The 27228-nt window shown below is 47.7% G+C and overlaps 1 protein-coding gene across 1 annotated transcript; it reads left to right on the top strand.

Annotated features, from left to right (window-relative positions):
• The first annotated feature begins 239 nt into the window (after positions 1-239).
• On the top strand, positions 240-26568 carry LOC119440650 (arylsulfatase J). The gene is made up of 8 exons (XM_049662999.1): positions 240-394; positions 7953-8065; positions 11651-11761; positions 12495-12620; positions 14502-14628; positions 22672-22965; positions 24127-24563; positions 26431-26568. The coding sequence occupies exons 1-8, from the start codon at positions 367-369 to the stop codon at positions 26566-26568; spliced, it is 1374 nt and encodes a 457-aa protein (XP_049518956.1). The 5' UTR covers positions 240-366.
• Positions 26569-27228: the final 660 nt, after the last annotated feature.

The raw sequence follows: 27228 nt of genomic DNA, 5'->3' as shown, positions 1-27228 counted from the left end.
CAAAAAGAGTCAAGAGGCAAGCTGAAACAAAAAGACGAGGCACCCCAATAATGCTCGCAATTTTCCCACTTCAGGAGAGCAGATAAGCTCGGCCGAAATTTGAACGTTTTTGTTCTTTTAGGACCACAAGGGGGCAAGGGTTATTATAGTCTTCTCGCAACTTATGAATTTGAGCGTCACTATTTTTCGAAACACGGGTATGCTCACGAGCTAACTCATATGTGTACGTTACAGGGATGGGACGACGTCAGCTTTCACGGCTCCCCTCAGATACCCACGCCAAACTTGGACGCCCTTGCAGCAGACGGCGTAATACTAAATAACTTCTACGCACAGCCAGCCTGCACTCCTTCAAGGGCAGCACTCATGACCGGACTGTATCCGATACGCACAGGTGGGGATTTGTAACACCAGTTTAACTTTTCCCCACCAATCGTCACACATGTACTGTACACAGGCGACACCCTCCATGGATGGGATAGTCTAATGTGTTTCCACACTTCAGTGCATTGTGTGCGTCCCTTTACATTGGACTGAATTTCACCTGACGTTGTGCTGGAATCATGTCGTATTGTTTTCATTCCGCCGTGCTAAATGTCTTCGCTACTGCATCACCTCATGTCTTTAGTGCTACAAGTAGGCGATTTTCTTTTTCTTTTGTTTCCACTTCATTGCTGTATTATCGGTAATATTCTTATTTATTCTTCGTGGCTCGTTGTTCATTTCTTCTGTTTCTACGCTTCCATTCACTCTTTCATAATGAGTAGCCAGGCGTTGGGCCCTTACACTTGCAGTTGCCATACTGCTCCTTCGCTTTCTTTCTCCCCCTTGTCTATGTCTGCGCGCACGCACACGCACACATACACACAAAAGAAAAGGACTGCGGTGACTGTGGTAATACAAATAACCTCTGCGGAGGGCGGGATTTGAGGACTACAACTGCTTGAGCTAATTGCTGCTCTTGATTGAAGATGTTTCAAGCACGGTACACTCTCGGGAAAGCTACGTCCTCGAGGGTGGATTGGGTGTCTAAGTGCCCTTTTGAACCCTGACTTTCCCTGAAAATTTCGAAAATGGTTGCCATCGTTATAACGATTTCGGGTGATAACAGGTGATAATTTCGGGTGATAAAAGGGTGTTTTCTACGAAACATACACCTTGCAGTATTTAAGGGTGCTCGGGCACTTCCACATTTCAAGCAAGTCAAATGGCAATAGTGTCTATTTCCCAATGGTTTGCGCCAAGTCATTGTTCGACCACATCATATGGTCACAGTAGGCTATGTATGTCAACTTGCTGCTTAAGGTATAAGGCGTCGCCGGTGGTGTACTGACAAAAAAAAAAAAAGTTTTCTTTTCTTTGCTACGTACAATGCTTTTCGTTTTTTACCACTGCCTTCGCTCAAGTTGTTTCAGGTCGGTCTTGTTTTATAGATCAGCTGCCAATCATCACTGAATCATAGCGCGTCAGCCAATAGGGCGCATGCTGTTCTTAAGGCCTATGTTTTTTTTTCTGGTGTAGCATCGGGACTGGCGCAATATTAGGCACAGTAAGTCTTGTACTTTTTCATGCAGTATCGGTGGGACTAAACATACGCAGGTACTATCGGCGACAAATGAAACGCGAACAGCGGAGCGCATAACGCAGTGCTTCACTGTACAGATTCGATTTGACGCTGATAGTACATGCGGATGAATTTTCCACCGGTAAGAACACGTCGTTTATTGTGGAAGTAGCGCATCCCCGTCGTAAGGTGTTATAACGAGCATACTTTGCCCTCTGCGTCAGCCTACCAGAGCAGCTTGTGGCGCTGCTGCACTCTTAAGATGCTCTATTATTCCCGGTGGTTGTGCGAATGCTGCGGTCGGGAGTATGTAGTCCCAACAGTCTTTAGCCAAGTCAGATATATGAAAGGCACACTGAAACTCGTAGGTATACAAGGTCATTTTTCTGTGAAACTGCGTCGTGCATGTGGTGCAAGAGCAGCCTCCAATGTGGATGTTTTATTAGATGCATGTGGATGTTTCCCTGAATACTGAGTGCCGGCTAGCATAGCGCTTTGCAGACCTCTAGGTCTTATTTCCATGAGATAAAGATCGGCAAAGTGATCGAGAGGTAACACACCTGACTGGCAATCTATGGCTACGCAGTTCGAATTGAAGCAGTCAGTCAAGAACTTTATTCAGGTCCTGAGGGGTTTTAAGCCGTTGGAGATTCCACGCGGGGAGCTCCTCTAGGCGACGCCGAAGTCGGGACGGGAACGTGGGGACGCTCCGCTATATATATATATTTCTTGGGCCCTCTGGACGGCCTTGAGTTTGAGGTTTGGATATTTGAGGGCTTCCTATTCGGGCTCACTGGAGAGAGGGCCCTTTGGCAAGGCGGTACATTGCCATAGCAATGCGAGAGTGAGCAATAAAGTTCTGGGCAGTCTGGGCAATTTCCCGAGATGTCTGAGTTGTAGTGACTTAGTAGGCGTCGTGACGTATACGAGTCTGTTTGTAGCATTTGAAAGGCGGCTGCCTGCGCACGTTCGAGTTGGGTGTGCGGGAGCGGGTATTTGATTCCGCCGTTTCGATAGTGTGAGGTAATTTCGTGGTAAGTGAGTAGCGGGTCATTAAACTGAACGGTCCAGCCCCTCGAAACCCGTGGGACCGTCGCGGCGGGCAAGTTCTCACGCACGGTCGTGGGCCGTTTCATCGAGGTTAGGTTTCTGTGGGTGAATGTCTTTCCCCATGTGAGCGGAGAACCAGGAGAGGCATAGTTTGCTCTCTTTTGAGCTCGCTAGTAGTATACGCGCTACTTCTTTAGATACGTTGCCGCTTTCGTAGGCCCGAATTGCGGCACGCGAGCCCTTGAGGACATGGGTAAATGTGGGATATATAGTTTTATTCGCCCGTTTTTTTTTTCATACACGTGAATCTGCTGGTCAGCCTAAGCACCTAGCGCTTGTCGGCTGAGCTGGCAGCTGGTGGATACATCAGCGGTTACAAGGCTCAACGATACACAAAAAACCGGCTAGCAGGATCCCGTCCTGCGCGACATAAAAATAAAAAAAAATAAAGAAAGGAATAAAAAAATGGAAAAGCAAGTATAAAATGACAAGCTGTGACAGGTAGACTAGATACATGATGTAAGAGTAAACATGGAACAGATCATGACCCTAAAGCCACACAGAATTGTCATTCTAGCATTGTTTCTAAGCACCACTTTCTTATCTGTTTCACCAGTGTTCTTCTTTTTACGATATTGCATAAATCGTCACTGAGATCGTTAAATACAGCTGGGACATAATACTTCCTCGTTTTTTTACCATAGCTTGTAAAAACTCTTGGCTTAACGTATCTCTCTGTTTTCCTTAGTGTCACTTCTTTGTGGACAGCTACTCTGAAATCACTTGCAAAATAGTGTCGCAGAACCACTGAAAACCGAAACATTTCCCTTACCTTGAGTATACCTAGTTTAGAGTATTTTTCTTTTGCAGAAGCCGTGTGTAAGACTGTTCCATAAGATAAACTATTTACTATTGGTTTAATAAGCTTATTAATAGTTTGCCTTTTGTGTTCTGAGCATGTGCCATATAATGTTATTCCATAGCGCAATCGGCGATGGCTACGGCTATCTGTTCTGCGTTAGCGCTGGTGGTCGTTTTAACCGATGCCGATGATCGCAACGTTCCGCTGCCGTCCACGACTGCTATCGCGTAAGTCGATGTGTTGCCGCACTGGGCCGCGTCCACAAATGCGGTGGCCTCACGATCCGCATCGGTGCGGTCAAGAATCACGCGGGCGCGGGCTCGGCGCTTACCCACACTGTGTTGTGGGTGGACGTTTCTGGGAAACGGTGAGACTTTGTAGCTGTCTCTAATTTCGCTCGGTAGGGTAACCACGTGCTCGAGATAGGGAGAGGGGGAGACATTAGCTTCGTTTAGGATTAGTATACCGGCTTTGGACGAGGATAAGCGGAGTAAATTTGCGCTATAGTCTGAGCCTCGATCGCTTCGTCGATGTTGTTGTGCATGCCTAGCTATCAACCTTTGCTGTACTTGCTCTTTATGGAATGCCCAAGACCTGTTTGCGGCTCTTGCGCATGAGTGTGTTTATTTTTATTTTCTATTTTCGCCCAGTTGTGGGCAGAAGCGACGTAATTAATGTGGTCTCTTCGCAGAGACCCTTCCTGCTCCCAGAGACACCGCGGACGAGTTTGATCATGTTTTCGGTTTTGGCGGTTAAATATTTGATCATGAGTCCGTGGCATCCGGTGGCTTCGATTGGGAGCCCAAGAATGCGTATGTAGGTTGACTCGCAGAATCTGTTGTCCATCTCTTGTGTGCAGCGCGATCGGAAGTTCGTCTAGAGGAGTTAGGTAGCGGACCCCTTGACAAGACTTGCGAAATAGTAAGAGTTCCGATTTCTTGGAGGATAGTTTCATTCCTGTGTCTAGTAGGTACTCTTTCGTGACATCTAGGGCAGACTGTAATGTCTGCTCCATGTCTGCCAGGGAGCCTCCAGGGCTCCAGATGGTGATGTCATCGGCGTATAAAGCGCAGTTTACGTTCGGATGTCTCGTAGTTTGTCTGCGAGTCCCTTCATCACTATGTTAAATAGTAATGGATAGATGACTGAGCCTTGCGGGGTTCCGACGGAGCCCAGCGTGTAGGGGTCCGACTTAAGTTGTGAGACTCGCAGTTGGGCTTCTCTCTTTTAGGAAGGAGCGTACGTACTCCTGAAATCTCTGACCGAGGCCTGCCACAGACTCTAGTACGAAGCGGTGCGAGACGGTGCCGAATGCTTTCGTGAGATTGAGGGCGAGGATGCCTCGAACGTCTCTTGTTTCAACGTCGAAGATCTGTTTCTTTAGGACTAACATGACATCATGGGGTGGATAGGTTGGGTCGAAACCCTACCATGTTGTGTGGGAGGAGTTCGTGTTTCTCAGTGTAGCGTGACACTCGGTCTTGAATGACAGGCGGGGCTGTAGTCTCTTTCTGTTGGCGTCCTGTTTTATTAGCTACCCATATGCGTTTTTGCAACAAAATTAATGAAACACCAACTATGCAAATGAGCCATCCTTCTTCAAACGTGACGTAGTTGGCTAAAATCTTTTCGACGTCACAGCTACCATGCAGAGCAACGTCAGCGGTGCGTTAATTCGCTTCCATATGCATTACCGTTGTTTACATGTATGCGACGTGCAGGAAATGCGAGGCAATGCATCGGTGTCTTATTCATGTATACGTGGCTACTAAATAAAGCAACAAGCTTTCGTTCACTCAAAGCCGGCAGGCACTGAACATATATTTTATATAGGACTGTTCTCGCTTGTGTGTTAAGCAAGTACACTTGTATATATGTTTTGTGCCTTGTATTTGATTATCTTTCACCGGTGACCGCTTTTCACGGGCTAACAAATGTTAAATGTTAAACATTATCGCTCGGCGCAGGACGCGCCTGCATCTATCTGAGTTTCTTGAACGTTATCGATGTTTCTATCCATTGTCTGTTGTCACCGACGCTTATGTAATCTGATTGTATGAGCGACAAGAATTGTCTAGTACTTTCTGGAAGACACGCGGGCACCAGGGATTACTCTGGAACCTTCGATGACTCATGTATAAAAGCCGACGCGTTTCGCCCCTGATCAGATTTGGACAATGGCCGACTGCGTTCGCCGTTATCGTTGTGCTTTGAGTGCCACTTTTGTGGGCACAGGTTCGCCCGATAAAGTCCGTTTCGTCATTCACCGTTTTGCGACAGTTTTTTCATCATCACTCTACGTGGCAATATTGACATATCAATAATATTATATTATTACACCTCTGCCACTTGCTCGCAAAGGTGGGCATTTTGCAGTTTTCCAATGCTTTTATTATTATCCTGTATCAAAGGGCAAACTTCGGGGAGAAATCTGATTTAACCCTATTTCCTTCAACCTTGTTCGTTGTGCTAAAATTGGTCATTATCGTGCTTTACCGGTAAGTGACGGACCTTAAGTATAAAGTATTGAGGAAATAACAATATTGCTGAAAAAATAAAACTTAGTGTCCATTTCAGCAAGACACACACTGGGAGAAAGGCTGCAATTTCCATAAATCGCATTGTCGAATGGATGTACTTAATAACCCAAAGACCCTTTTCTATGACCGTTAGAGAGGGAGTTATCAACACGATAAAACACCCTTAAGGTTGCAATTTTCTTTAGCGCGTAAGTCGCAGGAAAGTGTTGAAAAGGATTGTTTAACTCAGTTGTAAGGCATAGCAACATCGTCAAATTTGCGAAATGGTTGCGGTAAAATGTCGAGTTAAATCTTGTGACCTGACTAGTTGCAATTGACAATCCCACTGATTTTGGAGCGCAATTGATTTCTTTATTATCCAGATATTGTGAGATGTGGTGCTCAAGTATGTCACCGCAAAAGCTTTTCCATTGCTCTCTTCAAGTTGTATTCTTATTGCGGCGGTTCTTAGTATACGATTATTTTTAGGTTTTTTCGTTGGTGATGCAGTTCTGGCATCGGTTATTCACGACAGCATTCCTTGTTCTTTATGTGCAGTTTGCAACATGACTGTAGTTTCTTTTTTAACTCCTATACGTCACCGTTGCAACGCCATTTATTTATGTTTCCATCTGCCAGATGAAACAGATCCCATTAATTGCATCTCATGAAAGTTCTACGATTAACTTCTTTTTCTATGTATTCCTCCGCACACTGCAAGAATCCGTTCTGGCTTTTCTCATAGTCATACCGTCACATGATTCGTAACATCGTAAAAACGATCTTCAAACTGTTACGGCGACGTCACCTGTAGGGCCGATCTTCACTTGTTATTTAATTACTGGTCGCGGGCTCTGTGTCTCGGTGTTCGTGTGCTTACGACGATTCATTTTGCGAACTCCATGTGTCTTGAAAACACTTCTTAAGTTCATGCCACCGCCGGTAAATTTGTTAAACGGCATTGACGCTGTGTGCCTGCACCCTCAGTATGATTCGAAGTACATATGTGTGCACTCTTTAACTCTTGCATATACGTTTATTTTTCCTTCGCGAGCGGCACCGTGAGAACGGACAACGCCGAAGTTACAGAGGAAGCCGCCATAGCATTAGCGGTGGCCTCCACGAAAGCGAGAATTATCCTAAGCGAATCAAAAATTACAGTTCATAATTACGCGAACGAGCTCATCTCGCCAGAGGTGCTCAAAATTCTAAACAATACCAGTGACCGTCATCGCGGGACGATCCAAATTATTAGGGCGTCCGCGCACTCCTCTCGATCTGGCAACGAGGTGGCTCACAACGTAGGTCGAGAACTTACTCGCCGAGCAAGTGAGCCGGCCCAGCCGGGAACGAGAGGAGACCGCATAGTCAGCAACAAAGAAATAACCGATTACTATCGGCTGGGAAGGACCCGATACCCACCAGCTCATCCCGCGCTAACCAGGAAACTGGTGGTGGCCTGGCGCCTCCTGCAAACAAACATGTATGCAAACCCGGTGGCAGGCAGCAGATTCTATCCAGGGCAATACAACGATCAATACAAATTATGTAAAGGTAGGGCGGATTTGCCACATAATCTATGGGCATGCTCGAAGGCGGCTCCTTTCGAGGGCCGCAAAATTCAAAACCGGCAGCAGCGGGAGACCCTGCTGCTCAGCTCAGACCAGCAAGACCAGGTCTGAGCCGTCCAGCTAGCCGAGGCAGCCGCTGAGGCCCAGGGGTTCTCGGCCGTCTGCTAGGCGGAGGGATGCTGCGTCCGCCCTCGTGATTGCAGGCACCAGTAAAAGTCTCTGTCTCTCTGTCTCCTGCGTCTGAGTAGCAGGTGCAAGAGCACGCCAAGCCGCCAATATCTCCATCCGGTTCACTTTAAAAGCTCTGTGGCCGCAGATATACATTATCTTACTTTTGAAACCTAACGGCTGAATCGCTTGCCCGGCTTCTTGCACCTATCATCCAGGAATGCAGGGGCTCGCGCTTGACGTAGCCGATCCATGGGGGTTGCCGTCGGACGTACGGATACTGCCTCAATACCTCAAGGACCTCGGATACGACACTCATCTCGTCGGAAAGGTACGGCTTCCTTATAACTGCGCCGCCGACAGTCTTTTTCGAATTTCCGGCAGTGAACGCTAGCACTCGGAGATCGTCGCCCGTGCACAGCTGTTATCGCAGCTGCATCCGTTCATAACAGAAACCCAGCTTGGAAAGAGGTGGCGCAAGCGTATGTGGGGAAACAATGTGCCATACGCAAGCGCTGAATCGCAGTTGTGTGGTTCATTCCGTACACGTCCCGCATACGCGTGCAGCTGCCATAACTTCAAAGCGGCTAAGATGCAACCAGCGGGATAAATTCTACGAGATTCTTCGTCCTCTTATGTAATCTAAATATACGATCTTTCATTTGTTAATCAGCGTTACTCTGTCACTGCACTTGCTTTGCCCCGTGGTTCCCGTGGCAGTAGGCACCTTCGCAGGTACTGAGTGAAAATTAGGCATTTTAAAACACTAACACTTGGAAATTCAATTTAGGTCAAGACCGGTGTACTCGCTTTCGAAATGAATGCCGATCCACCAGCTCAAGTGGCGGTCTCGGTTTGCTTCATTGCCAAACGCCTTAGCGCACCTTCGTTTCATTTGTGTTGGCCTGACTAAGTTTGACATGCGCGTAGTTTTTGAACATAGCGTTTTCAGTCCGATTAGAGAGGTATGACGGCACACGTGTGCTGTACGGTATAATCGCGCTGCAGACACTTGTCATGGATAGCCGCACAGCGTGACGTGACGCTGCCTTAGTGCACACATTGTGACGTGCCCGTGTGTGTATACATACATGCATGCATGCATGCACATTATATATAACTCCAGGGGGGGGGGGGGGGGGGGGGGCTCAGTTCTGGTTAATGAGGTTCAAGCTTTTCGGTTTGATTCTGCGTCAGCTTCGCAGCAAAAAGTAAACTGATTTGAAACGTGCGGGGCTTTCTGAGCCGGTTTGTATGGGTTCAAACGTGTTCGAAGGAAAAAAGGAATTGGTGTATTTTCCGTTTCCATGAACGCGTGCGGCACATCTGAAACTTTGGGCATGATGACTTGGCGACTGTGCAGGATTTCTGCGAAGAGTTTTCTTTTGCACGTTCATAATTTTGAAAGAAAAATCACAAAATTCGAGTGCCTGTCACCCATATAATGTGTGTCTATATATATGTACATGTACATGTATATATATATATATATATATATATATATATATTGAACAAAAATTGAATTTCTCACACTGAAATCCACCAGAAGAAAAAAAATGTCAGTTTCGCCCTAAGGGCGAAGCAATGAATGCGATAGCAACACAGCAATGTCATACGAAGTAAGGTGAGCGGCTTTGGTAGCAATATGAATTGTAGTAAACATGAGCTGATTAAGTAAGCAGGTGTGCTGCGGCGTAAGTAGACCGACATGAAGAGAGACTCGATGACCTCGAGAAGGCGCGTGTGAAACGGTGGTGTTGATGAGAAGCGCTTCCCGTGGGCAGCGCGTGCGAAGGGACACAGCTGTAGCGCTGCACTGCCGATCCGGGCAGCATTGCATGTGTAGCGTGCGTTGGAAAATGTGGCCCGACTATTACTAACTGAATGAACAAGCGTGGTGTGAGCGCGCACAAACAAACATGAATAGCTCACACTGAATGACTGCAGACAACGACTGTCAAAACGCTGGCAGCAAGCGCATACGCCGCAGCGGCGAACGTACGTGCGGTCTATCGCTTCAACGGAAACTGAGCGCATAAAGGTCAGAGCCGTGTGGAGATAAGAGACGGTGCGAGCGAGCGACGATCGCGGTTGTTGGCAGAGAAGTGCCCCCCCCTGCTCCCTCCGGCGCTGGCTTTCCGCTTCCTTGCTTGCGCGTGGGAGATTGAGTGCGTTCGCTCTCCGTGATAGCGCGCGTCCCCGCACGCTTCCGCTGGGGCATACGGCGCGCGGCGAAGATTTTATCTATACGGAACCTCACGGCGACGGCGACGGCGACGCCGACGGCAGAAATCCGGTTGAAGTGTCCATATAATTGCTATCGCAATAAAATGGTAAAGTACAACTTAAGCACAACTTAGACATGGTGGCGTCGAAGTGTTATTCGAATGTACGTGAAAACATAATTCTGTTACGAGGAAGCTCAAGCCTCTTTTGCCAGCATTTCTACCAAAAACACCGGCTTACTCGGGTAGCCTACTTGCGAACATCTTATCCAGGTAGCGCTGGCATTCTCGGCAGGTCAAAAATGCGTATTGGACACGCGTGTGTGTCGGGGCAATACCAAACAATGAATAAAATAATGAAAAATGATCCTAGGGCCTTCACATTTTAATATAAGACGACATATATTGCCCCTGGAGAAGCGTCTTCCCAGCAATGTATTTCTGTTTAAAAGTGAAGCCGTCTTTAAGGGGATTCGCACAAGCTTCGTCTTTGTAGGCTGGCTTTTCCACGTTCTGTGCTGCAGTGAATGAAGCCTGCTTGCTGGGTGCGAACGATGCGGTGCGAACGGGTCCCGATAACGCTATCGCGTTCTACTCTTAAAGGAGAAGCTTAAGCGTCCTCCAATTTTTGTAGTATTCTGACCGGACCAGGACTAATTTTTCCTCATGTGCGAAGCATTTTTTCTGTAAAACCCGTATTATGGGTTTCCGTTGTATCTTCGTGCTACATTTGGGTGGATGATAAATGTTTCCTTTCATGAAAATTCCTCCACCTTGCGAAATTCCTCCAAACTGATTTGCCATGTCATGGTGTGTACATAATATATAGGATTGGAACGGTATTAAATTGACTTACGTTAAAAGACCATCACTTCATACCACGACGAAACAAACAGGCGCATTAGGTATATGAAAGACACAATGCAACACAATTGTGCGACTGTATAGCATTAGTGAGAATTCATCCACAAGTGTTCACACGTAAAACGCTTCTCGTGGGACCCAGGCGCAGACTTAACATATGTTTGCGTATTTTCACAAATATTCTCGGCATTTACCGCTTCGGGCATGTGTTCAGACAGCATTCACGAATGCTCTAGGTCATTTTTGGAATTATTCTTGCGCCATTGGGCTTCAAGGTATCCACGTTTTCAGTTCCTGTTTGTGCAACTCCCTCATTAACTGATGCCTAGGCACACCGGCTCACACTTTCATTCAGCTAGACCGCTACTTAGTCTGTACACAGCGCAGGTGTGCCCATGATACGTCTCCGTATACTTAAGGCTTGCAATATCATTATACCACGCCGCGCCTTCATCTGGCCTCTGGGGCGCAGGTGTCGTGGAAAAAAAAAGAAAAAGGGTCGTTCACTATTTATGACGCCTTATGAGTTTATATACAGTCGCCTCGCAAGCATTCAGAATAATGTACTATCGTCTAAAATGTACATTTCTCTTTACCTACCTACGGTCAGAATACGGTTTTCGAACATCTATATGGTTTAACGACTTAATAAGCAAAACCTAGCTTATTGCTGCAATACCCTGTGCAATTGTCTTGCAAAGGTTATCTCAACGTTTATGAAACGCAGCAGCAAAGTCTGGTGCGATGTTTTTCACACACTTCATTCTTTTTTTGAGTACCAGCTTTACTGCACGGTGACGTTAAGGTTGTTCATTTCTTGTGCGCAGTGGGCTCTTGGCTACTACAAGACGAGCCTAACTCCGACTTGCCGGGGCTTTGACAGCTTTTATGGCTATTACAGCGGAGAACAGAACTACTACACCCACAGCGTAACACTCGTACGTATGCTCCTGAGTGTTACACATTGCCAAGCCGGGTACATAAAAGCGAAGCTTGTTTGCGAACATTCCCTGACTAGGGAGCCTACATGCAAGCGCTGTTTTGTAGGCTCCCTATCCCGGACTTTCCTGACCATGGCTAGGTGCTGCGGTCTTGCCTATTCGCTCATAAGCAGGACATCACTACCAGTTTTACTACCCGTACAGGTGCCCTGGTTGTTTGTCTTGTTTTCTGCAGAATTACGCAGTGATGAAACAAATGATGCCTAAATAACCTCACTGCAACAAATACGCGTCATCAAAAGCACAATTACTTTAATAAAGCAAGCATGCAAGCAAGGCTAGGGCTTGGGATTTGGCGCATCTGATTGCCCGGTATTTCGCTTAGTAAAGTGCAGTTTACTGTTGCATATCTCCAGGATCAGTGCCCATACAGTGTCACAACAAAGGGGGCCATGCAATGCCGGAGACAGTGTAGTGCACAGTCACGTGGGTCACATGGTGGGGATCTGAGCGCCTTGCCGACTTCACTGGCAGGCAGGTAATCACTGTGCTGCAGAACGCTGTGCATAAAATAATCAGTTGCATGAAACAACTACCTCGCGAAAGCTTCGCTTCTAAGATTCCAACAGATGGGTTAGATCTGCATAATTCTTTCCAATTCGAATAGAAGCCGCACGTGAGTGCTCAGTAAACGGTGCGGATATTGTACCGCAATCTGCATGTCTTCCAGGAAAACCACACTGGTCAGGATTTCTGGCTCAACATGGATCCATTGTGGTCTGCAAACGGCTCCTATTCTACGACATTGTATACGCAAAGAGCCCAGCATCTCATCCGTAACCGGAATAAGTCAAAGGTAAGCAAACGTAGAATAGGTTACATTCAGCTGGGCGACCAGATGGAGTGGTTGAAAACACTTGCTTCCAGTTACTGTATTTCACTGATATGTCAGGCTACTGCTCAATGGGTGATAACTATTACTTGGAAAAATGCTGATGGCCAAGGGAAGAAATGAACGAAGTCATAGAGAATGTAATGGGTCATACTTACGCAACGGGCTTTAAAAAACAATGTATGTAGTCTGGTGGCATTCATAATACACCAAATTAAATGCAAGAAAAAGTAATTTAGCAACCTCCGGTTTATTGCCAAACCATATAAAATATATATCGGGCATTCCCATAAAATGTTGAAAGGCTAACGGTGAAAGAACCAGCCTTTGGGAAAAAACATTCCCGTTACCATGTTACAAATGCATGTCAGTCGTGCGCTGCATGGTAGCACTTGCTCTAGCATGCAGAGTGAGTAATACTTCTCATGCCAAGGAATGACAATTGTATATAACTGTAATGAAGAAGCAATAAACTTTGCAGACGCCGTAAGGGTCATGAGACGGAAACGAATCTGAGGACACAGACAGTACCATCGGGACATTCAATTGCATGGGCCCAGCAAACCCTTAAACGAAACATCAGTCTGCGTGACAGATAGATTTCCGTTTGTTATTCCAATCACAAGAAAACTAGCAAGGCAAATTATTTTTGCTTGAACTTTTTCTACGCCGTGACATGGGTAGGCACGTCTGACGCGTATACGAATTTTGTCTGTAGGTGTTAGATGGGTTCTCGTGTGGCTATATTTTATAAGCTGTGTATTAATAAAGCAGCATAAGTGAACAATAGTGCCTTTTTATGTTAAGGCTCTTCTGCTTTGCTTTTTAACAGCGAAGCCGTTCTAGCTAACCATAAAAACTGGCGCCTGCTGTCGCAAAACCTCGCCGGGCCATGGCGTCACGGCGTTGCCTAGCAACCACGCGGCGTGTGCCTCGCCTCATCTCCGTGCCGTGCGCACAAGCGCATATTGCCTTGACATGGGACGTTAAGGAGAGGGAAGGAGAGCATGCGCGTGGTGCGCGCAATGCTCGGGAGAGGGAAAGAGAAAATGGGAGCGAGATATAGAAACAAATGGTAGCAGCATCAACGAGGCTACTCGCAGAGCTGCTGCCGACGCAGTCCGTGTTGCCTAGCCGCGCATGCGCCGAAGCAGTAGCGATGACGTCACCTCGCGTTGCCTAGTAACCGCCGGCGCTGGTTCGCGCTCGCTTCGCCCAACACAGACACTGCTCCTGTCTGCCTGCCTGCGTTTCTGGCATGCCAGGAACGCTGTCGCTCGTAGGCGCCGACGCGTCGAGCGCTAGTCTCGCGAAAGGGAAGGTACCTCGAAAAATCATCGCTCGAGAATACCTTTTCTACATGCGTAGTTAAGTTAAACCAAGTTAAGACCTAGCAGCAACAAAGTTAATACCTAGCAGGAGCAGCCATTAAGACTTGAGGATTGACGCTGTAGCTCTGCCTAAGCTTTGCACAACGGAGTGCAAACTTGTCCGTTTTTTTTTCGTACTCACGTTTGCTTGCTAATTGAACACGAATCGCAAATCATGCATAAAAGTTGCACACGTGTAAATGTTTTTGGATGGAAATGAAGAGTGGCTCAACCGGAAGGTCGCCTTATTCACTGCCTTCGTCAAGGCAGCAACTGAAGAAATGAAGGCCTCCATCTACCGATGAACTTCTGCTTTGTGTAGATTACTTGGAGCATGTAATTCCTCATTTATCTCACAATCAGCTAAGAACTGTCTAATTATATATGAATGTATAAGGCGGGCTACCATTTCCAGCCATTGTGCACGCGGTGCACGCTCGCACATTGTGTTCCGTTTCTGCTCTCCCTTTCACAGCCGCTTTTTCTGCTGCTGAGTCATCAGTCTCCGCATGGAGCCGGAGACCCTGAGCCATTTCAGGCACCGCAAGAAAACGTCGACAAGTTCCCTTACATAGGAGAAAGGAACAGAACAATATACGCAGGTAAGAGATCGAATTTCGCGATGAGACAATCAGCGCGGCATCGCCTTGAGTTGAGATGTGCACAGAGCAGTCTCCGTGGTCAGCAGAATGCACTGGTCCCTTCTAGGCTTAGTGTTAAAGACGCAAAATGAATTTTTCTTTTTAGAAGTGTTGGAAAAGGCAACTTTGAGCCAAATCAAATAACATTTGAGAAAAATGACCTTTGAATATCGAATCAAGTGCCGAACATTTCTATTTAATCCTTTAACTGGCAGCTCAACAATATTGTTGACCTAACAAAATCATCTGCAAAAAATTACACCATCTTCCCGTAGGGAAACCCTGAGTAATATGCGAAGCAGCCATGGGGTCGACTCAAGGTAGTTTTATCAGCTGTATAAACTTGGACATGCAGCAGCACCAGCAACGCGCAGAACTGTTGTCGACGCCGTCGGCGTTTTGCCCGCGTTCGCACCGAACACGCGCGGCGTTGGTGACTGTTGCCGGTGCCTCTGGGGCGCCTGCCGTCGCGGCTCTAACCTAAGCTGCTTCGCATTATCGCGCGCGGAGCCGCAGGTGTTGTCATTCGTTGCGCAATCCGGACAGGAGAGGAGCGTCAAGGGGAGAGGACGAATGCCGAGAGGAGAGATGAGACAAGGAGAGGAGGGGGAGGAGGATGCGCATGCGCAGTGCGGGTGTGGATGGATAGATGGAGGGAGGATAGCCCCGACCATAAGCTGCTTCGCATCTAAAACAGTTACGATCAGGTTTAAAACCTCTCACCAGAGTACGTCTCCTGCGGCGGAGCTTGCGGCACTTCGCAGCGTGCTTTGTATGCTTCATGAAGCACTATACCAAGATGGAGCATATGTTGACCGGTTCGAAGACAGCCTTGCAATGTCTGTTACCCGCTCTACGTCGTGGACCACAAGACCAACTAGTGCTGGAAATAAGACGGTTATATTGTAACGGTATTTCGAGGAGTAAAATACAAAAACTGGTTTATTAAGGGCGAACCTGTGCCGTGCAACTAACTATGTACACGAAGAGTTTTCAAGAACGTTCCACACGAGCGTCTCTGCGCCGAACGCACTTCTTTCTCTTCCAGTGATGGTCCGCGCCCCTGTCTCGTGCGCGTGCACGAGCGGCACACATTGCGCCACCCCACGAAACCAAGCAGGCGCGCGAGAGGTAGCAGACGCTCTTTTGACACAGTGGCTCGCTGGCTACCGTCGTAGAACACATGTTTAGGAGCAGACTTGCGGCAATATGACCAAATAGTAGAGAAAGGACATGACGTAACTTTTCAGTGGCTTCCAGGCCACTGCAGCATCATGGTCAGAGAACATGCCTATGCAGCTGCTAAGTCTCGCGAAGATGATGTGAAGGAACCCATCCCGCTATCAAGAGGAGATACAGCAACAAAGCTTCTCATGCTCGTACATGATGTACACGAACATGCTAGGTTTGCGGCGTACTCGTTTGAACCGCCTGAACTTATCCCTCCGACTCCGCATTTCGTCTAGACTGTCCGAAGTGTGCGGGCGCGCGTGCGTGCGTGTGCGGGTATGTGTGTGTGTGCGTGTGCGGGTATGTGTGTGTGTGCGTGTGCGCCCGTGTGCGTGCGTGCGTGTGTGCAACTTGATTTACCAGTTTGCACCCTTACCTTGATTTACCCCTTTGATGACTACTACGATATTCTGGGTGAAGTTAGGGCAAACAACGTCTTCACGGGCTTGCTCCACCGTTAGACCTGACGCCTCAATAACTGCAGCACCAATGGCTGTGGTGCTCACCTTGTTGAAGTTAAGTCCTCTTCGTCGCTGTATGAAGATTTCGCTGTGCTCCTCGGGCAGCTTGGGTATTCTTGAGACCTTGACAATCCGATTCTTGATCGCTCCGATGACGGATTCTCTGCCCCCGTCGGCGGCGCCGCCATGCTCTTGCTGACTACGTGGCACTGCACTTTTCTCGTCAACGACTTCCTTGGTGGTACGGCATCTTCGGCTAGTTACAACTTTCCAGCCTAAATACCATCATTGCCTTTGGATCCAGCAAAATATTCGTCTCCCATGCGTATATCTGCCATGCTCGCGGGGCAGGTAGGCCTACCAGTCCCAACGGGCCCTTCAGAAAAAGTCCCGTAATTTGCGGAAATGCAACTCCCACCTCGAATCTTGGTATCAGGCGGTTCGCGGTGACTTCGAGGATCCGATGCTGTACTGCTTTCTATTGTAATCAGAAAATTGGCCAGCGGAGCACAGAGAAAACACGGAGCCGAGGTAAACACGTCCGCTCCATGGCCCATGCCCCCTGCGGACTGGGGCTTGGAGTATATTTTACGAAGGCACTTGCTTGGCGCATCAGAATGGCTGACAGTGCTGCCTGTGACAGTTGTGGCAGCGATAAAAGTGTCGAACATGTTCTCTATTATTACAGCGTAAGCTGTTATGGGCTCATTCCAGTAGCCGTTTCGTTTCGCGATGGTGTCTGCCGCTGCTGCCGCCGACGGCGTCCACTGGCCGTAACTGTTATTACTGGAAATGCGAAGAAGTACCCGGTTCCCGCCGGGATCGAACCCGCGCCCGCTGCGTGGGAACGGGTTCTCTACCTCTGAGCCACGCAAGCGCTTGCTATCGGGCACCGGAAAAATGCCCTATAAACGCAGGCGGAGACGATCCGAGCCTCTGCCAGTATGCGGCGCCATATAGTTAAGGCACCTGCAAATGCAGCGTCAGCAGGCGCAGACCACGAGATACCATTCAGACGAGGCGCCCAATAAAAAAAAAAAAGAAAAAGGCTTAAGCTTGTTAACCTTGCACTCGGTCGCGCAACGCTTGAAACGCGAAGCTGGGCGATCGTAGCCCAGCATTTTCCGGAAGTGCACGCGAACTTTTCATGTTATTACTCATGGTCATTATAATTTCTTTTCGCGCGTCTCGGACTTACCGCCGCCCACCACCCGGCCTTTGACTGGCTGACCGCACCAGGCCTGACACCCGCTGACATGGCTCCTACCCCCGAATGGCGTGACCGCGTTCCTGCCTGCCGATTTGCTTGGCTCCTGCCATGGCGACATTTACACCTTTCCTCTCCTATCTCCTTTTTCTCCCACAGTCCCCTCCCCAATTGGCGCTGAGCCGTGCTTGCTCAAGGAGTGCAGAAGATAGCGCCAACCTTTCCTATCTCAAAACTAACCACTTAGTAGTCACTGCGCGTTGCATAGCGCAGCTTGCAACACCTACACCGCGTTCCAATGCCGACACCACGTTCCAGGAGACCCGCTCCGTGAATGCGTCTCTCTCTGCTCTCATAGCGCGTAAAACCTCTTCACCTCGCTGAGCACGAGCGTACGAACGCGCCAGCTGTGGACGAAGACGACGACGCTCGAACGCAATCATATAGTTCGCATGAATGCATGCTCTGCAGGCGTGGCTGTATAGTCTAGTGGTTACGACACTCGCTTTGGGACCGGGGGCACGTGGGCTCGAATCCCGCCTCGCAAGGAAAGTTCATCTTTTCTTTCTTGGTAGTTTCTTGCTACGCACCAAAATTACGCCTGGCTTTAATAGCTTCGCTGCAAAAAAAAAAAAAAAAGAAAAAAAAAAACGCGATCCTCAGCCTCCGCCAGTGTAGTGGCGCCATCCAGTTAAGGTGCCTGCAAACGCATCGTGCGTAGGCGCAGACGACGAGACGCGATTCAGGCGAGGCGCGCAATCGACACGATTCCTATGTGAGATGTTCGCCACGTATTCTGGATACCTCTTCGGTGCACGGTAAAGCGTCTCCTCGCAAGGTACGAACCGCTGCTGAAGAAGCGAATCGTAGATCTACGTGCGCGGCTACAACCAGGCATCATCGGGCTCAGCAGACTGCTGTGCAGAGAGCATTACAAGCCGCAGCCCGCCGTCGACGCTAGGCGGACAGTTCACATCAAAACAAGGCGAAAAGACTTTGTGCGAAGAGACAGCCGCATGGGCAGTCGCTCATGCGGCTGTCTCTTCGCACAAGCCATTTGCGGCGGGGGCACAGTTCGCCCACCCTGTGTTTCGCGGCAAATACCCCTGTCACAGGGGCACTTCTTGCTCAAAAGACTTTCGTCTTTTGAGCAAAAGGTCTTCTCCCGAAAAAGAGTTTCGCTCGCAGACACACGACAGGGAGCGATCTCTTTTTCAGAAGCGGTCTTTTCTGGAAGCGGCGTTCGTCGATCTCCTTTACGGCCAAAAAGGAGTAGCCTTGAAACGAGTGGGCGCCAGCAATTATCATATATTAAAGAAAATAAGCAAATGCGTATTTTTCTGTGGCCTAGGCTCATCATAAAAATAATCTGAAGTCTCGCAGAAGGTGTTGTAAACCCACTAACGTTCATTTTCTTGTCTATTCTCGTAAGTCGCATGGGTCGGGGATGTCACGTGATGATTCTTACAGACGCGCGCCCGGACGAGGAAAACTGCGCGCGCGGCGTTGTGAGCATCCAATTTATTTGAAAAACGTGTACTACAATAAGTTTTCACTTAATATTTCGAGATACACCAGTTTATTTTGACCGACTTTGTTTCGAACGCTAGCGCCACGCTTTTGGTAGCGTGTCCAGAAGGAAACGCTAAAAAGAGATCCTTGGTGCCGTGTGTCTGCTGCGCAACACCTCTTAAGTAAAAAGTCATTAATCTTGGTAAAAGACCGCTTACGCAAAAGAGTTTTGGGGTGCTCGTGTGACAGTGGTGAAAGGTAACGTTGGTGCGAGTGCCGGCAGGAAGCTCAGTTCGCTCGCTGCTGCGGCCGCACTTACTCACTCCAGCATTTTGACAGCGAGTTTCCGCGGTAATCGAGTGGGATGCGTTCATGTTTGCTTGTGTGCGCGTAACACCATGCTTGTTAATTTAGTTAGTGTGCCAATGTTTACAAGTTTATACGGCCGATAACACTACTATCCTTGCTTTGTATAGCTGCCCACTAGTTTGCTATCGCAATTGATGCTTTGCCTTCCGGGAACAACAGCGACTTTTTTGTTCGTAATTTTATCTTAATTGTGCTATCATTCAATCGTGATAATGCCGCCGTTGTCATGTCATCATCGTTATTACGTCGTCGTCACATAGAGAATACCATTGCATATTTTGCCGTATCGTCATCGTCATGTCGTCTTAGTCGTGTCATCGTAGTTACTCCAGCTTCGTCATCCGTCACGCGATAGTCGTCATACAGGTTTTGTTATATAGCCATCGTCACGGCGTTGTGCTTATACAGTCTTCGTCATGCTATTCTCCTCATGGCGTTGTCAAGCCATCGTCTTCATGAATTTACTGTCATACCGTCCTGAGGGTGCCGACATATTGCGTCGTAATCGTTGCAACTTCGACATCCGTTTCTCGTCATGCCGTCGTCTCCATCCCTATGTCGCCATGCCATCGTGGTCACACAACATTGTTCGACCTATCGACGTCATTGCTAGTTCGTCATTGATTATTTAATTTATTTATTATAAATACCCTCATTCGCCGAAGCTTTATAGAGGAGAATGGCGTTACAAATGAAAAAGCAATTAAACATTCGGGAAGAAAAGTCGAAACATTACACAAGCGTTAAAATGTAACGCTGAGAAACATTAATGATAACAAACAGTAAAGATGGCATTAAACTAAACAAGAATATTACCCAGTAAAACGAAACAAGAAAAAAACCGGCAGATCCCCCACTCCCTGTGGGAATCGATGTCGGGCGAAGCAGTGCGCGGGGAGCTTACCAAGTTAACGAAACGACCATGAGAGCACCAAGACGTAGGCGGCTGTTCTATGACCTATATGACGCGCATTTCATGACATTCATGTCATGAGTCCCCAGGAGTCCCTTTAGTCCCGCCTAAGAGATCTTAAGGCGAAAGCCTTAGACATAACGTCGACCATCAATCTTTAGCCTTTTCCTTCACTTAGTACCCCCCGTCAGAATTCATTTTAGTGATTTTTGAGTGCTAATATTTTTTTATCCGAGTCATTGTCATTTTTACTGAGTCATTGTCATTTTTCGACCATCGTCGCCATGCCTTCTTGGTCGTGAAATCGTCGTCATTCCCGCTTCTTCATTCGGTAATCGTTATAACGCCGTCACCACACCGTCATCATGGAGTCGTCGTTATCGCTATAAATGTGCAATCTACATCTCATTATCGTCTAGCCGTCATACTTATACGCCTGTGTCGTTCGTCCAATACCATTCCTTTGTTATTTCATTGTCACTGCGTAGGCGTCGTACAGTCATCGTCACGCCTCAACGCTGATGGGCTACATTGTCCAGGAAGTTCTATAGCAAAGGGGGAATATATCGGATTGTGTGTCATATAGCCGAAAAAAAAAAACGAAACTCTAACATTTTTTGACTGCAACACTAACGTTGCAGGTGCAAACATTAACTGAATCAAGTAGCATCGGAGGTTGTGCCATCCTTGTGGCGAAGCAAAGCAATGAACAACTCGGATTCTTCCAAGTGTTCTGCACACGAGTCTCCTGTACGCTTCAAAGGAACGATTGACGTGTTCAATGACAGGCTCAACGATGTGTTGCCGTGGAAAGGACAGAGCGCTACTTGACAATAATCGTAATCTGGCATTCACTCACCTACATAAACTGGTGAATAGATCATTGATGTATAAAGGCTTACTGCATTGATATGGTAGAAACATCCGGCAATATATAGTGCGTTCAATTCTACAAATGATGCATATTCAAGGGTTTCCAATGGTCAATTCTCGAACTGAATTCAAATTGTTAGCAAACTACATTTAATTCGTTTTCGTAATTTCCATGATTCTCACATCTCTAGTTTCCTATTTTTTTTCTTTTTGAGGCTGCCATAATCTGAAGGCTCTTGCGGGCATGTGTGGATGAGCAGCCTAGCTTGGGTACCGAGGGCTCCTCTCCGGTTAGAACAATGTTGATTGTTTTCAGTTCAGGTTAGCCGAAAAATGTTGCAAGTGTTTGTGATGGACAAGTTGGTCAGCAGATTTAGATTCGATGACTGCATTCAGTAATGGTCTAAACTTTCAGCCAATGTGGCGTTCACTACAGAAGTCTGCCCAGCTGAAATGTGGAGAGTTTCTATGCTATCTGGTGCGCTGTTGTAAGGAGGAGACGTTGTCCGAACGGACACGGGACGGGATGCGATCCGCGACAAGAGATGAATCGCCAGAAGAAGGCGAAGAAGCTGACGTCTGCCATGTCAGCCATGAGCTCTGGTGAAGGCCACAAGTGAGAGCACATGTTACGGGGGCGACGTGTGTGCTTCTGTCGCATGGGCAGCAATTAACAATATAGTGATCCATCGCAGCCAACACATTCAACTGTAAAGGAGCATTTCTTTCATGGCATCGCGAGAATGGTGCTATATTGTGCTCTGACGTTAGCTGGCGACATTGGAAAGTCATGGGTAGCTTCCCACCGCAGTCTTGAAAGCCATGTGAAGAACTATTTTATTTATGCTTGATGTTTACACAGTGTGAAATAGAGCATCAACGAATTCTGTCACAGAATTGGTGTACATTTCTCGAAACTGCTGCAAAGCACAAGTTTGCTAACCTGATAGTGCTTCATTACTGCTCGGCTTCAATTTTACTACTGCGCCGTGAGCCCCGAGGTTAATAATTACAAAAATAGTTAGTGAAACATTATTAATGATCTAAGCTTATTTCTATTTGTCATGGTAGTAATGCCTGCCTCTTCAACCAATACAGATGATGAGAGATCATCATCTGCCACAAATCACCTGGTTCAACTTCGACGCAAACTGGAGCTCCTGAAGCTTCAATCTTGTCATTTAATCATGCAGGTATTGTAATAGATTGCCGTCATTTCAAGGGCGTCATGATTTCGCTACATTCATTTCATGTTCTCAGCCGGCACGTCGTTGAACGCCATGACTTTATGGGGGGCTAATGATCTGCGAGAACCAGTGCTTGTGAGCTGCTTGTTTGACACTCCTGCTGCAGTTGTATACGTATACGACACGTGTAACATGACTGAACACATCGAGATGTATAATGTAGCTGCGAAGTAACTACGCTTCCGTTTACAGGCATGGTGGATGCATTGGACCAGTCTGTCGGCGAAGTGGTCAAGGCGCTGAGCGACGCTCGCATGTTGCAAAACACCATCATCATCTTCTGCAGCGATAACGGTGGTACACCCTGGGGCTTCCACTCAACCCGCAGCATCAACTGGCCACTACGCGGAGCCAAGGGAACGGTCTGGGAAGGAGGCACCAGGGTGCCCGCTTTTGTCTGGAGTCCTCTCTTGGTGCGCTCTCGAAGGGTGTCCCATCAGCTTATGCACATCACGGACTGGCTACCTACGTTATATTCAATCGGCGGTGGGTCCATTATACTTGTTATATTGCATATCGCTTAGAAGATCAAAGGGAAATAATGGGCTCATTGGATATTTCACGTTGTCAAAGATGCCAATGGCCATTGAAGCCTGGACAGTAGAAGTTAAAATGGTTTTATCTGCGCAGGGATATTATTTTCGCGTTCTTGATAGGTTCACCAAGCAAGAAAGCTGCAGCTGAATATACAGCATGCCTGAGGCAAGCTTGTGCTCCCTGTCCTCTTTCAACTATGGAACACTTGACTGCTCCAACAAGAGGAATGAATTCTGGCGTTTTACGTGTCAAAACCACGATTTGATTATGAGGCACGCCGTAGTGGGGGACTCCGGATTTTTTTCCGGGGTCCCCGGAAACCCCAAAATAGCACTTTTATTGCGATAGCAATTATATAGGTCCTCCAGTCGCATTTTTGCTATCGCAATGAGGCCCCGTATGAAGTCCAAGGGCGATAACATTGTCGCCGCGCGCTGTATGCTGTATGTGCGAGTGAAAGCGTGCGAGGGTGAGCCGGCGATGGACGCTCAATCTCGCGTACGCAAGGGAAGAAAGCGGGTGGGAAGCGCGGCGTCTTCCGTCGCGCGCCTGGAAACGGGGGGGGAGGGGGAGGGGGCGTTCTACTCCGGCGGCTGCTGCGTAAGGCGCGGTCGCGCGCCCGTCCGGGCCGCTCTATCTTGAACGCCATCTGCGACGGGGACAGAGTCCGCGTTGCGCTGTGTTTGCGCGGCTTCGCGTTGATGCGAGAGGCGGCACGAAGGTAAATTTGCTCGCGGTCATCGAGCGAGGTGTGTTCATGTTTGCTTGTGCGTACGTAACATCATGCTTGTTAATTTAATTTGTTTGCGTATATTTACAAGTTTACATGGCCGATAAGACTATTATCCTTACCTCGTATAGCTGTCTCATACTTTGCTATCGCAATCGATGTTTCACCTATCGGGTGAAAATTAGAATTTTTTTTGCTTAACGCATCTCTTCCTCAGTAGTGGTGAAAGAGTTGGCAAGCTCAAGGCCGAATGCTTCAGGCACAATATGCTCGTACTAACGACCGCTCACCTAGCGTAACAAGATTGCTAAATTAAGTTGTGGACTCACCATGGAACGCTCCTGCTGACGCCTTTCTTGCATTGCGGAATGCGCTTTCAGGAGGTGACGTAGAGACGCTTGGCAAGCTCGACGGATACGATATGTGGCAGCACCTGTGCTACGGACTTGGCTCGCCTCGAGTAGAGATGCTTTACAACATCGACTACAAGTTCTTGCACAACGCGGCTTTGCGACTGTGGCGCTACAAGTTGGTACTGGACGGCACAGGGTTCATGAGCGAGCGGTACCGGAGACCTGGTGGAAGTCGCCCTAGCCGCGACCTCGACAAACTGCTCTACCAGTCGACGGCAGCCAAAGTCCTGCGTGGCTTTTACAAAACATACCGGCTGAACTTTCCTAAGCGCTGGCGGGAAAGAGCAACGTTGAAGTGTGGCGTGCCGACGTGGGGTCACTTTCACCCCGAGGACTCCGTTCACCTATTCGATATTGTCACAGATCCGTGCGAGCTCAACAATGTGGCCAGCTCATACCCCGAGGTCAGTATATATTAATACTGCGTTCACTTAACTCACTTAAAAAAAGAGGCGAATGAGGCCAAGCTTGATGTTTCATCAGAGAGCAATGGACCTTATGAGCTTATTACCATAGCGAGAAAGTCCTTCAAACGCGTGAGCTTGTTGCGTAAATTTTCGGAGGTCAGCAGCACTGCCAGCCAGTACTAGAGTAGAGGGTGTCCCCTACTTGTGAGTGCGAAAGTTTTTACACGCAAATGTCTCCGAGCGAAGCCTGCTACGTTCATGCTTTGTGCGGTATTATATTAATTATCCTTCATTAGAAAGTACAGTGTGAATCCAACTTGTCTAGAATGATCGAGCTGCTGCCTAAGGATTGCGTCAGTGTCGCCTTTCGGTAGCTGTTGGGTTCAAGATCTATTGGTTACGAACCGCGCATGCGGCATGATCGCGCGTGGACTTATTGTGGTGTCGGCCTGCACTTCTCGAGCGATGGCGACCGAATGGGCCGCACTGGACAAGTGATTCACACTGCCCTAACCTATTCTTCTCCAGCTGCACTTGTCTCTTACGTGCTGAAATATTATTCAAGTGATCCGCCTTAAGTTTTACTACATAGGATTTCAGTTTTCAAGCAAGAAACAAACAAAAGCAGCATGCATTGTTCCCTAGTGGTAACACCTTTTTTCATGCCAATTGATGGAGTAACTGATTTCAGATTAATATCTCATTCGTTGCAATTCTTATGATAGTTTAGGAGATTTCAGCACAGGAAACATCCGAAGAGAGGAAGAAATAATCAAAATACAGGACGGGAAATGATTAAAAAGACTTACTAGTTGCACTCTGTACTGGAGATTCATGTGCATGCCCGCTGTCCTTGCTGTATCCCCTTGTACCAATGTATGTATCCAAATTGTACACGGGTGCAGTTTTAACGCGACAGCGTTAAGGGCCCAGTGTCGCAGAAAATCTGGCGTTGGCGTAGGCATCGGCGTCCGTGGCGGAGAAATTCGCCCCAAATCACACCGACCATACAGGGTGTTAGTGAACAAAAATTGAATTTCTCAAAGTAAAATTCGTCAGAAAAATCGTAAAGTACGACTTAACTACAACCTACAGACATGATAGCGTCGGACTGTAATTTGAATGTACGAGAAAACATAATTCTGTTACGGGAGACTGAAACCCCTTTTGCAGCATTTCTACGATATTAACAGCGGCGCGCTCAGGCGCGCCAGTTGAGCCCGGCCGTGGCTCGGGTAGGTTACTTGCGTAAGACCCATCCAGATGGCGCTTGCCTCCACAGCTGCCTAAAACGGTAGCGGCGCGCAGAGGCGAAAGTGAAAAAAAAAAAAAAAAAAGCTCCAGCTGCAGGGAAGCCTGACAAACATTCAGGGATCTTTGAAGGCTAAAGCCGCCTCCAAATTTTGGATACGTGCGCGCCTCGGGGCAACAGCAAACAATAAATAAAATAATAAAAAAAAGGTCGTAGGGCCTTCACGTTTTGATATGAGACGGCTTATAATGCCGGTGTAAAATGTCTTCCCAGCAATGCATTTGTGCTTCAAAGTGAAGCCGACTATAAGGGAATCGGTGTAAGCTTGATTTTTGTAAGCTACCTTTCCCACGTTGTGGGTTGCAGTGAAGTCTACTCAGAACGAAAAATGTGATGCGAACGGGCCCCATAACGCTATCGCGTTCCACTCTTAAAGCCGAAGCTTGAGCGTCCTCCAATTTCTCTTTGTCCGCATTGAGGGGTGTTTTGTGCTTGCTGCACAGCGGACTTAGCAGGTTATAGCCCATCCAAGTGCTAGCGTTTCTTCAGCCATCGCTAGATTGGGCTGATGGAAAAGGTGCGCACGTTGATTTATGCCTATCATTCCTACAGATCGTGGCAATCATGAAGAAGCGCATCGACGCCTACCAGGCTACGGCGTTGCCAGTGCAATTCGAAGAGAAGGATCCCGCAGGCTTTCCTGGGAACCACAATGGAACTTGGGCACCGTGGGCAGGGATGACGTGCTGATATTAATTTTTATTCGAATGCAACGTAGGACCACGTGCCTGGCCAGTTTTCCCGTGGTGGTGGACGGGCATTTCCTGAGAATACGAATGACACGCAACACCTCGAGAAAAATGGCCCGTGACGGCGCTTGTTCAGTGACGTAGGATTTCGCTATTAATTAATGTAATAGGCGATTATTCGCAGTCGTCGATGAAAGGCTGGCATCAAGCCCCTTTTGACGATTCTTTTTAGCTTGCATTTTGGACAGCGGTAGGCATCCCGTAGACATGATTGTTTTAAAGCGATACTATTTATAGGTTTTTAGGATGTGTGTGCGTCGGTACGTGCCAGACATTTATGCTAAGATCGAAGCAATGGCAGTCGCAAATAAGACAGGTCATTTCAAATCGCATCAACAGTCTTCTAGTTTGAGCTGATTCTTTGGTGGGAATAATCACTGTTTCTTTAAGAGAAACATATTAGAATCAGTGAAGAGATAAAGCTGCTACATTGACACCAAAGAAAACATATTTATTTCAAAACTATGACGAACTGTAGAAAAAGAATAAATTTTATTTTATGAAGATCTTTTCCGCATTTTTTTGTCTCTGGCTGTCGGCGCATCGCCTATATATCGCACCAACAATGGCCGGCCTGATCGTGGAAGCATTTACCACTAGA

The sequence above is a fragment of the Dermacentor silvarum genome, chromosome 2, assembly GCF_013339745.2.
Source record: "Dermacentor silvarum isolate Dsil-2018 chromosome 2, BIME_Dsil_1.4, whole genome shotgun sequence".
In the NCBI taxonomy this organism is placed as follows: domain Eukaryota; kingdom Metazoa; phylum Arthropoda; class Arachnida; order Ixodida; family Ixodidae; genus Dermacentor; species Dermacentor silvarum.
This window is presented reverse-complemented; position numbering and strand designations above follow the sequence as displayed.